The sequence below is a fragment of the Melanotaenia boesemani genome, chromosome 5, assembly GCF_017639745.1.
Source record: "Melanotaenia boesemani isolate fMelBoe1 chromosome 5, fMelBoe1.pri, whole genome shotgun sequence".
In the NCBI taxonomy this organism is placed as follows: domain Eukaryota; kingdom Metazoa; phylum Chordata; class Actinopteri; order Atheriniformes; family Melanotaeniidae; genus Melanotaenia; species Melanotaenia boesemani.
Window position 1 is genome coordinate 14617672 of NC_055686.1, and position 15173 is coordinate 14632844.

General features: G+C 36.4%; 1 protein-coding gene across 1 annotated transcript in view; it reads left to right on the forward strand.

The window, feature by feature from the left end:
- dnah2 (dynein, axonemal, heavy chain 2) overlaps nucleotides 1-15173 on the forward strand; it is a 63384-nt gene that overhangs the window by 9599 nt on the left and 38612 nt on the right. Inside the window, exons 16-36 of the mRNA XM_041986579.1 lie at nucleotides 67-196; nucleotides 277-465; nucleotides 656-800; nucleotides 923-1115; nucleotides 1484-1684; nucleotides 2140-2296; nucleotides 3390-3564; nucleotides 3820-3983; nucleotides 4249-4410; nucleotides 4742-4845; nucleotides 7369-7525; nucleotides 9605-9687; nucleotides 10057-10237; nucleotides 10315-10453; nucleotides 11096-11313; nucleotides 11783-11872; nucleotides 12052-12177; nucleotides 12628-12738; nucleotides 12878-13072; nucleotides 14390-14496; nucleotides 14881-15070. Of these exons, the coding sequence (XP_041842513.1) occupies nucleotides 67-196; nucleotides 277-465; nucleotides 656-800; nucleotides 923-1115; nucleotides 1484-1684; nucleotides 2140-2296; nucleotides 3390-3564; nucleotides 3820-3983; nucleotides 4249-4410; nucleotides 4742-4845; nucleotides 7369-7525; nucleotides 9605-9687; nucleotides 10057-10237; nucleotides 10315-10453; nucleotides 11096-11313; nucleotides 11783-11872; nucleotides 12052-12177; nucleotides 12628-12738; nucleotides 12878-13072; nucleotides 14390-14496; nucleotides 14881-15070 (3217 nt within the window). The remainder of the gene's footprint in view (nucleotides 1-66; nucleotides 197-276; nucleotides 466-655; nucleotides 801-922; nucleotides 1116-1483; nucleotides 1685-2139; nucleotides 2297-3389; nucleotides 3565-3819; nucleotides 3984-4248; nucleotides 4411-4741; nucleotides 4846-7368; nucleotides 7526-9604; nucleotides 9688-10056; nucleotides 10238-10314; nucleotides 10454-11095; nucleotides 11314-11782; nucleotides 11873-12051; nucleotides 12178-12627; nucleotides 12739-12877; nucleotides 13073-14389; nucleotides 14497-14880; nucleotides 15071-15173) is intronic.

Consider the following 15173-nt stretch of genomic DNA (forward strand, 5'->3'; position numbering starts at 1 on the left):
ACATATAACATTAAGTAGCTATGTTATAGTGTGCTATATCTGACTCCTCTCATCTCTGTACCTTAGTAACTTGGAGTTTGAGGATGACCAGAAGACTCACCAGCAGAGCTGTCTCCAAACATTGCACTCAGCACATCAGGATATTGCTGATATCATGACCCAGATCCACAGAACCTTTGCTAATGACAGAGCTGAGGTTTGGGCTATTTTCTATATTTAAATGTTACTAAAGCTATTACTCTGCTTTGTATATCATTATATACTCTTTTATTTAAGGTCCAGGAGCACTGGGTGACCTACATGGAGAAAGTGGACCATATGATAGAGGAAGCTTTCAGGAGCAACATCAGAGACTCTATGAAGAAGTTATACAGAGCCATCTGTGGGGATACCAAGACATCACCCAACCCCTTGTTTAAAGTCCTTGTAGCACTAAGCCAGACACCTCCCCAAACTGCACCAAAGGTAAAACCTCTAAAGAAATTAGATCAAATGATAACTGTCTGGTTACGACACGGGTAGACATGTTCATGTAGGAATGCTTACATGGTGCAATGGCATCAATTGAGCCCACACACACACACACACACACATATATATATATATATATATATATATATATATATATGTATATTTGGTTGCATCTCTTTCACAGGTGGAGTTCTCCCCAGCTCTGAGCAAGCTTGCTCAGATTGTGAACGTTTTGCCACAGCTCATCAGTGTCATCTCTGAATTTGCACGACTCCCTGAACTTCTGTCTTGCAAAGGGTCTCAGATGAACCCCGTACACATCAGCATAGGTAGGGGCATCCTTTTAAAATATGTATGAAATGTGTACTGCATATGTGCCCATGTCTCTCTTCGTTTGTTCTTTTAAATCTGGTGTTATCCTGGCTTTTTTATTTTTATTTTTTGTTTTTAGAGCAAGATGAGGGGATAAAAAAGATTCAGGCTGCAGTTAAGAAAGGAATGATGGCCAAAGCTACCCATCTGAAGGCATATTTGAAGAACTGGGACAAATACTGTGCCATTTGGGCTATGAACAAGGATTCCTTTATTCAACACTACAAGACACAGAACAAACCAGTATCATTTTTCGATGCAGATATACAAAGGTACACCTTTCTTCATCATAAAAAATCCCAAGGTTCTACCAGGTCTTAAATTAAGATAAACTCATATGTACAACAACATGACATATTGTAGCACGTCTGCAAACAATGAACGACCTAAGAGAATTAGCTGGCTATATCTCTTCTTTGTCAATTTAATCTTACTTATTCTTGCTTTTTGTCTTAACATGTAAAATCTAAGAATTAAAATATAGTTTACTTTATTATCAGATGATTGTATAATATATATATATATATATATATATATATTGTCTGTAGATTCTTTGAATTTTAAATACAGCTATGAAGCATGCACACACATTAATTTGCTAAATAATCTGTGTAATGCTTATGCTCTGATTATCTCTCAGATACTCAGAGGAGGCCAACAGCATTCAACAGGAAGAAACTATGTTTACTATTCAGTGTGTTATGCTGGACTGTTCACCACTCAAGGCATCCTTGGTCCAGCACTGCATTGAGTGGCAAACCAAGTTGACTCAGCTTCTTAATCAGATTGCCAGCACCCAGTTGAAAGAGCTTTTTTTCTCACTGCAAGACAATGCCAACAGGTGAGGAGTGGAGTTAAGAAACTTAATTTTCACAAGGTATTTTGATTTATGAGGTAATTATAATTTATGACATTGACACTGATAACTACCGACAAACATGATAACTAACAAATTATACAAGGAGATGCATTGTACATTCACATACCACATGCACATAGATTTGATGTTCTGCCTTATTTTACTACCAAATCAGCCTAGTTGTTGACAGTAGTACTTCAGCTTGCTAGAGTCACAATAATCAGTTTTTCTTTATTTCATATAGTATAACAATAATAATCTCAAAGAGCTTGAGTGCACCCAAGAGATGCGGTCCCAGCTGTTTATATATAATGTCACAGGACTGATTTAACTGACAGTTGGTAAAGTACAAGAAATATGTTAGGAAGATCCAATAAAAATAACACAAATCTTTTGAACTGTATGCAACATTTTTGGATTTGTATGTCTATGTTCAGGCTGAGACATCCTCCACAGACACTGGCAGAGCTTGGTGAGAACCTAAAGCTTCTGGAGATTCTTCAGAACAATTTGCCCAAGACAGAAGCTCTGATACCTGTCATCCATGAACAGTTTGCTGTCCTGGACAAATATGAAGTTTCACTGGAAAAGACTGTAAGTACCTCACTCATTGATAAGGACTGAAAATTTTCAAGTTACAGGTGAAAAAAACAATTATTTTAAGTTGAGATTCCCAGCTTTTAATTGTCAGTAATCAAAACCAATTTGAAGAGAGCAAATGCGAATACTAACATATATATATATATATATATATATATATATATATATATATATATATATGTGTGTGTGTGTGTGTGTGTGTGTACCTTTTGTTGAAAACTTAATAATCACCTTTTAACATTGCCAAAGAATGTTATTTCTTTTTTGTTATGCTTTAAGTCTTCTTTTTGCAGCTGTCTTCAGTTGTTGTTTCTTTATCAGGGTTTAGGGTTTAGAGCAACAACTTTCAAATGCAAATGTCACAATAAGAATCACCTTGAGACATTTTAAATGTTTAATTTATGGAAATTTATAAAAAGAATAATCCACATAAATATAGCATCAATGATTACATCAGTTGTCCAGTTACAAATAAGATCTTTAAAAAGAGGAATCTACACAGTAAAGAGCTACTGTTTCTAGATCCTTCACCAACTTTGAATGAGAATACCCTAAGACTGCTTTAACTACTTTAAGGCCAAATCTTTCATAGAGCTGTAGCTTAAAAATGTTTTAGTTAACTACTAAAATCACAAAAACTGCTCATGTTCAGATACTCTCTCTTTTACTTTGGGTGAGTATTGGAAAACTTTATTTTGGACCAACATTTTTTGGTCCAAGTTTGCTTTCAACCCCTGGTTTCAACATGGCTCTCCCATGCTTGTGACCAAGTTGCCATCCATACTTAACATTTTTGCAACATCTTGTCATTGCATCATCACACATTTGCATTTGCCTAATCAGAAAAGTAAAATTCAGAATAATTTTCCAAATATTTTTTATTTAAAATAATATTTTACTGTACTTAACAAAATAACATAATTTTAAGTGAGACCAAGTTATTGAATTCCTCACATTTCCTCGAGCAAGATAATAAAAACTAAAGCATTTCATACATGTTGTGAGGTTACAGCATATCTATACATAAATTAGAACTGAGATGGAGTCTCGTCATTATTTGAATTCTGTGCGTTTTGTTTGTGCACAGGTGGAGGAGATGCGTGAGGGACTGAATGAGGAATGGGTCATGTTCCAGCAAATGCTGATTGACAGTGACATCATGCTGCAGAAAAACAAGGAAAAGTTTAAGAACAATCTCATCCTCTCGTCTGAGGAGTTCAAGACAAAGATAGAGAACACTGTGGAAGAGTTCAACAAAAAAGGTTTCACACACTTGTCTCTTACTCACACATACACATCACAACCAATTGTTTGCTATCATGGACCAGGCCCTTCAATTTTCTGTTAATTTCACCTTACAAAATGATTACTCATTTATATTCAGCCTCTTTGGGAAGGAGAGATCCACTGTGATTTAAAATATGTCTTGTTTTTGTTTTTGAATGTGTATGAGTAAGTATGTGCATGTTTATTGCTATATTTTTTCATATATGTTTCCCTCTACTGTTTTTATCCAGGTCCATTTAGCAATTCATTGGGTACTGACTTGGCTGAAAAACAAATGGCAGAGTATCGCAGCCAACTGGAGACTCTAAAACAGGAGGAGAACACCATCCTTAATGGACTGGCCTTTTTCCAAATCCATCACCTCCCCTCCAAAAGGATCCAGATGCTGGAAAAGGTCTGAAGTGGCATTAGGATCACAGTCTTCCTATCACACTCTTGTCTTGTTCTATACAGACTGCAGCATAATGAGCAGTTAGTCCAGTGGGGTTAATTTGGAAACATAATAATGTTGGGTAACAGATGGTAAGAGTAATTTGGCTGGACAAACTATATGACTGAAAATTACATACAGCAAAAGGTCTGGTCTGGACCTCCGTGATATTTTTAAGGAATCATTTTTGTTATTCAGCATTCCTTTTTTGTCTCTATGTACTGTGCAGGACATAAATCAACTGCAACAGGTTTGGGAAATCACAGAGGAATTTAATGCTAATTGGAACAACTGGAAGGTGCATCAGCTTGCTACGCTGCAGACTGAAAGGATGGAGAGCACAGCGCAGGACATTTTCAAAACACTCCACATAATCCAGAGAGATCTCAAGGTCAGTTATGCTGTTGTGAGTGTGTCACATACCTGACAATTGTGGCATTCCGCTAGTATTAGGAGTCACTTGATATATATTACTCCTGTCAATTTAAGTCTTATTTCAAGAGAATGGAGAGAACTTGCAGAACTTGGGTCATAGTCTGTAGAGAAGGCACAGAATGACATGTTGCATTTATTAGATGAATAGCAGATTCTTTTTGTCAGACCCAAAATGACTTTTTTGTTAACTGCTCAATGCATTAAATGCACTTCTGTCCTAAAATAATCACCAGCAAATCACATTTACATCACACAACAGTGAGAACATGATCTTTGTCTGATTGCAGGATAAGAAGTGGGACATAGTGGATTTCTCCAAGAAGAAAATTGACCAGTTAAAGCAGATCATCCCTCTTATTGCTGATCTGAGGAACCCAGCCATGAGAGACAGGTACCAAGTGAAACTACCACTTTAGAATCTGTTGTTGTGGATTAGATACACTATAAAGGCATTATAGACAGAAACATGTAAATCAAGCAGTAAAGGCTTTAAGTCATAAAGAAGACTTAATACCTGATTGGTTACATAATCTACATCAGGGGGTCTCATACTTGTTTTTCAAAGGTCCATATCTACTCTCCATTGAAGGCCAGAGGTCTGGAAAAATGAGCAAAAACACATTTATTGAGCAAATTTTTTTACTTTATTTTCTTTCATGTATAAACAGCAAACAAAACTATGACAATAATAATAACAAAAATATTACAAATAAACAAATAACTTAAATAAATATTTTATATAAATTAAATGTACCACATTCTGGAGGAAATTCAGAATGACAAATAAAGGACAAACAGTCAACATAAACATGAACGCCTGACTACTATTTATTTATTTTTATTTAACTTAATTATTTAACTGTTTTAACTTAATTTAACTTAACTTAATTTAACAGTTCAAATGCATCAAGCCTAGTGGGAGACATGGCACTTTTCATGGCAACTCCCTGTTTTTTGGGTGCACTTTTCTTTTTTGGATAAACTTTAACAGGGACATCCTTTCTCACCCAAATTGACGCGTATACCAGAAGCTTTCAGAGCACTGGTTTCGTTTAGTTTTCTGCTAGCGGAGTTGTCACAAATGCCCGCCCTACTCTGCTTCTGATTGGCCCCCAAACCCCTGTGTACTGATAGGCTACTGGTTCCTGTCATTTATAACAGCCTCTGCTCATGTCCTCCTGCATGTTTCACAGACAAAGGGCAGGTTGGTTGTCACCATACATGTGTTGCATGTTGTACAGAGTGACTTTTACAAGACTACGATGAAATGTGTCTCCAAGTCCAAAAAATAAGCCCATAACTATATTCTCAGTGGGAGACTTTTAAAGTTTGACCTATTGCCTTCTTCTCAAGCTCTCGTCCTCTTAGATTTACACAGCTTTTAATTTATCAGACAGCAGCTAAACGTTTCTGTTTCATATGTATTTCATCTGACAGACTTTTGGTGAAGTAAACATATTCTGTTTGCACCATGCTCTTACAGGTAAACCCTTACAAGTACAATGAAAGTTGAACAATCTAAAACTGGTTGAAACAAAATATTTTCATTTGTTTTCATCCACCGTCATGATGATTCACAGAAATACTGTGCTTGGCATGCTAAAATGAACTGGTATAGGGTTACATGTTGTTTAGAAGAAGCTTTAAATCATTGAACACTAGTGATATACCTCATTTGATGACTTGTGCAGTCTTGTGCCACTGTTAAAGATCAGGCATGCCCAGCAGCATCACATTACATACATCACATGCATTTCTTTCACAAGCAGCTGAATGAAGCTGTGGGAAACATTAATAGAAAAGAGATCAACGTCTAAGTGACTGAATGCCAACAGTGTAATAGACTGATAGTAATTGATAATATTTATCTTTTTCCTGAAAAAGTTAAGCCTTGTATATCCTCATCTGGAGCTAGAAGATCATCCAATTCTTCGCTGTATCCTGTTTTCTATCAGGAACATTGTCTCTACATACTAAAGCCTTGTTTGTCATCATAAACAATTTATTTCCATTTTCCTTGCCTTAATCTGTCTAATTTGTCACAATTGCTCTACTAGAAACAATTCTTTACTCACCATGCTTGTAGTATAAAAATAAAGGTTGAATTAGGCCTGACACAGCACAATACAGCAACTAAGAAGAAGCAATGTTAAAAGAAACACACACTGATTGTTTCAAAAAGATGACAAACTGAAGAAAAGGGGCCGGATTACTTTATGGTCATTATTAACCATAGCTAAGTTTTTAGTGTCTCTAATGTGAGCATTGTTTGTGGGATTAACCTGAATGTGAAAGGCCAGAAAATGTTGGTTGGCTCTCTTCCTACTTTTATACACTCCTTCTTCTCTTCTAAGCCCCATCTGTCAGTGATGTTCCAGAGCACAATGAAACATCTGTCATACCCACGTATATTTATGTTCATATGTAAGCAGTCCACAAATATTTGAGGTTTGTATATTTTCTTAGGCAAAATAAAAAACACACCAGTTTATTACATCACAGACATCAGAGAGCTATGTTTATCAGCAAACACTTTAATGTTCATCAGTAAGCAGTGCCAAAATCTTCCAGATGCTGTTTTATTAAATCTGTGTAACTGGTGTGTAATTACAGTTTAACAGTGTCCAATAAATTTAAAAGTGTTAAAGCTGTTATGAGATGATAGTCATGGGCTAAGTTTGAGCTAGGTTTTTATATCATCTTATGACAGCTAACACTTTGACAGTTTTGTTTTTACAATACAGTATATGTAATATTTGCAGATTATCAATGTATTAGTATGTTACAGGTGAGTGTGATTTGATTTGCTATTTGTGACCTGAATATACAAATACACTTACATTTTTTCTTTTGATGATTTATGGGATCATTTGAGACTAAGACTAACCATACTTTAAATGCCAACTTCTTTCAGACATTGGCAACAGATATGTGAGGAGGTGCAGTGCTCTTTTAACCCAACCAGTACTGAGTTCACGCTGGAGAAGATCATGTTCCTGGGACTTCACAATAAGGCTGAAAAAATCAGTGAGATCTCTGGAGCTGCCAGCAAGGAACTCTTCATTGAACAGGTCAAGTGTCTTTGTCACTTCTCTGCTAAACCTTTTCAGGCATTTTTGTTTCTTTTTTTTTCTCCATGTATTTTTGTGTCTAGCCCAGGAATTTGGAAAAACAAATTAGAGGTGCAGCAGACTTCTGATTTTCTGTTAGGCTTGAGAAATGAACAGTTTGAGCAGTGCCTGTTCCTGCTGGTTGGCCATGGTCACCTTAATGCTGCCAGCAGCCTCCCTTTACTTCCTTACTGTACATCACAGTTCTTACCAAGGTTACAACAATGCAGCTATGTTTGTGCAGACAGAAGTACATAGCAATTAACACTTAGAGTTTTCATTTTATTAGTAGTTGATATACTAATATTAATAGTGATTTTAGAAAACTGGGGTTGCATTACAAAAACTGTTAACTAAATGGATCAGTCATTTTAATGGGATTAGCCTCCTATAAAATTACTGGTCTATCACATTTTTAAATGAAACTGTTTTATTAGATTTAAGAAAAGTTTGTCCTTCTTGGGGCCTGTCAAGCCATGCCTGATAGTAAACTTTGTACATACAGTACTGTATGACAGTAATCTCTAACTTTGGTTCTCAAGGTCTTCTGTCCTGCAGGCATTAGATGTTTCCCTGCTGCAACAGGCCTGATTCAATTTAAATTGATCTCTGACAAACTCTGCAAAAGTTAATTTGAGTCTGGTGAGTTGCAGCAGGGACACAACTAAAGTCTGCAGGACAGTGGGCCTTTAGGACCAGAGCTGGGGATTCCTACTGTGAGAGGATTTATGTTGTTCTTGGGTTAGCAGCATTAAGGACAGGATATCAAAAGAGGTAAACCTTTCATGAATGTTTTACCTGTCGTGGTCTCCGTTGTATCATTCCTCTTTTGACTTCTTTTAACAATGATAATAAAAAGGCAAAGTCACACTGTTTTTAACCTGACCTGATTATTTATTGTAACCATATCTTTTGAAATACTTTTGGGAAACTGCTAGATAAAAACTGTCCAGAATGGCTGGATGGTTTGTGCACAAACCTTTCAGATGCCAGCTGTGTCGTCATAGCCCTGAATCTGTATGGTCTAATTGCTGTGTGGAGCCCAGAGGTGATTATAGAGGCAGTTGTTAGACTGCTTTGGTTTCATGTGACACTTAAGACTAAACAGCATCAGAGTGAGAAACATTTGTCTCTCAACTCTAAACATGAAGTCTCAAAATCCTTCACTTATCAAGTGTATCTTATACTGTATCATACTGTATGTGTGTTAAATATTTTGTAAGTCAGCAATCCCAAGCGGAGGAAGAGAGGAACCAAATTGTGTGGTCTGTTATAAAGGACAGTGGCATCTTACACCTGAGTGTTTTGTTGATTTTTTTACTGTTAGAATGAGGTATTTGCGTATGATTGATGGGTTTTCTTTTGTTGCTTTTTTTATTCCAAGTGGGAGTATATAGAAGTACAACTATGGGGGAGAGGAGGAAGAGAAAAAAGAAAGGAATAACAGGTTTAGGATGAATTTAACTTATAAAATTACCTCCACTCGCTCTGCAGCAGGTCCCTTTCCTCTTGGCACAGCACCTGCCAAGGAAAGCTGCTGTGGTGTCATATTTTCTTCTCCTCTTTGCAGCAGTGATTCAATTAAAATGTTCACTCTGAGCATGATGGTCCTCAAGCCGCAGGCGTGTTTATATCCATTTGTACAATAGTTAGCAGCAACCTCAGCATGTGTCCCAGCCTTCCCCCAAAGGTAGTTTGTGGAAGCAAAGTGTAGCTTGACACTGTGTTTCTGCAATCTGAAAAAGTGCAAACATTTACCACTGTTATGCTTTCAGTGGAATTTTATTCACCTCTTCCCCAAACAGCTCTCTCTGCTCACACACATAACCTGTTATTTTCCTGCACGTGCTCACGTCCGACAACATGTCAAAGTGAGACCACTTCTTTAATATAGATTCCTTTGTTTTCTGTCCCGGACTATAGTGTCCTGGTGAGATGGTTATGTAGATTTGTGTGTCATCAGCATAACTGTAGATGTTGAACAGCAGTGGGAATAATTGTGTTGCATGTCAGAATTGTAACTTTTGTTTGATATTACAGGGTCTGGATGAGATTATCAAAACATGGGAGGCAATATCTCTGGACATAACAACTTACAAAGATAAAGGACACTTCCGATTGAGGTAAGATGATCAACATAACATCAAATATTGGTTATTGACAATTGTTAACACATCTATTTATTTTTGAGTTCTGTGATGAGCAAAATGAAAATAAACAGCCAACACCTTGGTGAGCTCCAAGTGGGAGTCATCAGAGAACCAAACCGCTTCTTTGATGAAAGTATTGCTGTGCCATATCAAGTTGCTGCTCTCTAAATAAAGACACAATACAGTTGATCTCACAAAGATGGCAATTGTTTTTAAAATTATCTCTACTGAGTTGTAACAAACTAAGGTTTATGTAATAAATCGGTCTCCACTGGGATCTATTTGACAGAAATATAACTGGTTATCATTGGTCACTTTTCCCACCCTCCCTCTCTCTTGCAGGGGCACTGAGGAAATTTTCCAGACACTGGACGATCACCATGTTATTTTATCTACGATGAAAGCATCACGGTTTGTTAAAGCTTTTGAGGAGGAGGTGGATCTATGGGAGAAACGACTGTCCCATTTGCTGGAAGTCATTGAGATGATTCTCACGGTGCAGCGCAACTGGATTTATTTAGAGGTGCTACATTTTCTTTTCTTTTAGTTACACTTTTTTCTGCGTTACAAACCATTTTACAATTTTTTTTTTCACTTCAGAACATTTTCCAAGGGAAGGACATCAGAGATCAACTGCCTCAAGAGTGTAAAGAGTTTGAAGGTGTTTGTGTAAGTTGGAAAACCATAATGGACCATCTGCACAAGAATAATAATGCCTTGAGGGGTACACATCATCCAGGTATGATGTTTTTTATGTTGCAAGAATATCAAAAAGCTTTGTCTTGATGTGTTTAGACTCTAAAATAAACATGAATTAAAAACTTTTGCTATATTAATTTTTTTTATTGCAATCTTGTGATGTGTAGAACCTGAGCATCAGTTGACATACCAGTCAAACAATACTGCCCTACTACTAATATTTTTGTCTTGTAACGTATATACTGGGTAATATGTTTTGTTGTTACCCTACCTTGTACATTATGTTAAGGATTTCTGTTGAGGTTGTTTAGAAATGCTCCTACATGCATAAAGTAGCATCACAGCTGAACAGACAGCCTTGCAGTCCAGTTGTGTTTTAACAGCTATTTTCTATGTGGTTCATAAAATAGATTACAATGCTGGAAGGTGAATTAACAATGACCCCGTCCTTTACCTAATCAGTTAACCTATTTTCATTGTCAATATAACTGACCTATTTTGTATTTAGATGCTCTAAATGTTTGGCATAGAACCCAAACATTTAATATTGATTGAAATATACTTTGGCGGGATGTGACACACCTGCAAATGTTTTAAAATGTATTTGTGAGACTTTAGACTCATATCATTACATTAATCATTTTTAGAAGTCCATTATGAACAGCATCTCTGTGTGTTTCAGGCTTGCTAGAGACATTGACACAAATGAGTTGCAAGCTGGAGGAAATCCTGAAGGCCTTGGACATGTATCTGGAGACCAAAAGACAGATCTTCCCAAGATTCTATTTCCTGTCCAATGATGACGTACTGGAAATCCTGGGACAGTCACAGTACCCAAAAGCCATGCAGCCTCACCTAAAAAAGTGTTTTGACAACATCAAGAGTCTGCACATTGACAAGGCAAGAAACTTAAACACAGTAACATTAAGAAAACCATTCGCAGTCACTCATGCATAAACTGGCCAGTGCTGCTTCTGTCAAATAGTAAATTTTAACCATGTGCTTAAAATTAGATTGGTATATTATTAAACATGACTATGAATTTCCCTGCAAGGGATTAATAAAGTATTTCTGATTCTGATTCTGATTCTGATGACAAGTATTTTTAACTGAAATTCTTTCATGTTTTGGTAATTCGTTGGACACCAAATATGTGGATGCCATTATTAAGCCAGTGTTTAATTTACAATAAATTATTAACTTCTCTGACATGTATGAAGGTTTTTCTATATACAGGAAGTCGTGTCATTTTTTTGTTTCAGTGAAATGGCAGGAAACATAATTACAACAATTTTTTATTTATTTATTTAAATATTGGATCGCTATTAGATTAACAAAATACTGCTGTTTTATGTGTCTTTTATAAAAGTCCAGCAAATCACAAGCTCGTGGGATGTTCTCAGCTGATGGGGAGTTTATTACTTTTGGATTTCCAGTTTTCCTGGACAAAGCAGTGGAGGTATAGCCTTTCTGATTAATTTTTATTATTCCAATCTGATGCTCATAATGGAAATAAGCCTGACTGAAATAATACTACTACTACTAATAATAATAATGTTTCTATAATGGGGATGGTGAATAATCATTAAAACCATCAAAATAATGATGAAAAATGTAATACTCTCCCCCAAACTGTAGCTTTGGCTGTGTGATATTGAGAAGGCCATGCGAGCTACCCTTAAGTTCTGTCTGAGCGACTGCCTTGCATCTCTGAGGAAGTTAACAGGACCAAGAGACGAATGGGTCAAGCAGTGGCCAGGACAGGTATTTATCTTTAGCTTCTCTCTTTTAAATCTGCCCAGTCCTTTAGCAACCTCGCTTATCTGACATGTGATTTTCTTTCACTGATGCTGTGACATGATTTTGATTTGCATTGTTGGATTTAGGATAGGGAATATTGGGGTGATGTTTAGCTCACTTTGTAGAGCAGCCACCCCATGTACAGAGGCTATTGGTCCTTAGCACCACTACCATCTTTCTGATATAGCAACTTTTTAATATAGGTCACTAGTACCAACAAAATCTAAAAAAACAAAACAAAAAATAAAAAGAATATATCATCTGCTTCAGTTATTTTTTTCTATCTCCATGTAAAGCCAGGTATCTGATATACATTTCCTTCTCAGAAATGATGTATTTCCTGATTCAAGTTTAAATAATCCTCTCCAGCTTAAAAATAGTTGTTTTCTTAAATATTTATTATTCCTATTGAAGATGATAATCACAGCCAGTCAGATCAAGTGGACCTCTGATGTCACCAAGGCTCTTGTCATCAGCAAGGAGAGAGCTGACAAGTCCTCCCTGAAGTCGATGAAGAAGAAACAGGTTTTGTGTAGACTTGATATCATGATTTGTGGACACCCTTGTTTAGTCCCTCGTATAAAATTTTTGGCTACTAAAGTTAAAGCTGTTATTTGGGTTTCCACTAAACTCTTGCATGTTTTCATAAAACTATCTTTCTCAGATCTCTTTGCTTCAATGCTATTCGGAGATGATTCGTGAAAACCTCCCCAAAGTCCTTCGTCTGAAGATCGTAGCACTTGTCACAATAGAAGTGCACGCTCGTGATGTCGTTGATAAGCTGGCCAAGGCTGGATGCAATGACGTTAATGCCTTTGAGTGGCTCTCCCAGCTGCGACTGTACTGGGAGAAGGACAAGGTAAGTTGAGAGTCTTGCTTGAATATAAGCTCTGGTTTTAGCTACACAAATCTTTCCATAAAATCTTTCCTTTCTAGACGCATAATTCTTGCTGCTACTCGGAGTGGTCTGCAAACCTATTTGTAGTTTGCACATCTTGATCTTCTTTACTGTTTCCCACAATTATGTGGTCAAGTCTGCTATTATCCTTGGCGGGTCTTGTGTAATTACTCTTTTTTTCTGTTTTAAGTCTTCTATTTTTAAATGTAAATAGTTGCTTTTCAGGTGGATCCTAGGTTTATTGATGTCGGGTTAGTGTGAAGTACTTATGAGCAGTCAGTGTCGTTTCAGCAGCAGAGCAGTATGAATGTTTTCATTTGGAGAACCTGTTATGATTTTTTTTCACTGCTTTCCTTTGGTATTGGTTGGTTTTAATTGGCACTGTGTATATATTAATGTTTTGCAAGTAGTACATAGCCACTTCTTACTGAAAACACACTATCGCTGCAATACACATATTCTTTGGTTAAAAGAAATATAGTTGTAAATGTAAATTCCTTTCTAAGGTCAAACTGCAGCTGTGTAAAAATCAACAATACTACATTCACTCAACTGCTTAATTGGCTCCCTGTCTGCTTCTTTAAACTGAGAGCATTTGTTCTGACTGCTCTACTGCAGGTAAGACAATGACAGTTCAAGTACTTCACAAAACCCCACTTTAAAAACTGGAAGAGTTCATGCGAAGCTAAATAAATGAGTTACAGAAGTTTCTCTTACCACTTTTTTTTTAATTCCATTAATGTTGCACATCATTAATGCAAACAAATGTATTATGTTTCTTCTCACTATCTTATATAGTACACCTTTTAGTGTAAATGATAATGTCAAAAACTCAAATGCCTAACACCATGAACATAATTTCTAAAGAAATATCTTCAATTAAAATATATTGTGTTTTCTGTGAATCCAGGGTATAAATTTAACAGCAATTGCACTAGTTTGCTGTTCCTCTGAACATGTTCAGGATAACAAGAAGTAAAAATTTAAGTATCACCAATGGTAGGATGTTGCATTTCATGTAAGAGCATAGATAATTAATTATAGGAAAGCTAAATTATTTATTCAGTAGAAATGCTTTTAATACTCATAACAACACTTTGGAGTAATTAGAATAGCAGCTGTTGGTGGTATGATACCCAATCAGCTTGTCCATCCTCTGTTCCAGACTTTAGTTCCATCCTTCTCTGCTGACCTCATAAGACATCATATGTACACTGCTGAAATAAATTAGACAAATCCGAGAAAACATCCATCTAACTTGTCTCTTTGTGCCCCCAGCTGGAAAATCATGATTGCATTATCCGACAAACCAACACACATTTCAAGTATGGCTACGAGTATCTTGGCAACTCTGGACGGCTTGTCATCACTCTGCTCACTGACAGGTCAAAATAAATCTGTGCACCACCAAGCAACTACAACACATCAGTCTGTCAAATAATCAGATTATTTTTTAACAATTCTTCAATGTATTTTATTTATATATATATTTAATTTATCTAATATTTCATTTATAATATATTTTATTTTTAATGTATAGAGAAAAAGCTATTTTTGTTCTTGTAATGCACACATTCTGAATGCTATGAACAGACTTGCAGTGTCATTAATATCTAGTATAATATCCAGTATATCAAATGCAGGAATATCAAGTTCCTGCATTTTTGTATTTAATTTGTTTATATTGCTTGAACTCCAAAAGCATTCCAGTTATGTTATCAACCATTTTGGGAATTGTATTTTAATTATTATCGGTTGACTCTTTCCAGGTGTTACATGACCCTGACCACAGCACTCCATCTCCACAGAGGAGGCTCTCCTAAAGGCCCAGCTGGTACAGGGAAGACAGAAACCGTTAAGGACTTGGGCAAGGCTCTGGGCATGTATGTCATTGTCGTCAACTGCTCTGAGGGACTGGATTACAAATCAATGGGACGCATGTACTCTGGTCTGGCACAGGTAGGAATGATAATGATGCAAGCAATGATGATGGCTGGAGTTGTAATGTCCAGTAGAACAGCAAGTAAAGTGCTGTTTATACAGTTCCCATATAAATAGAAGG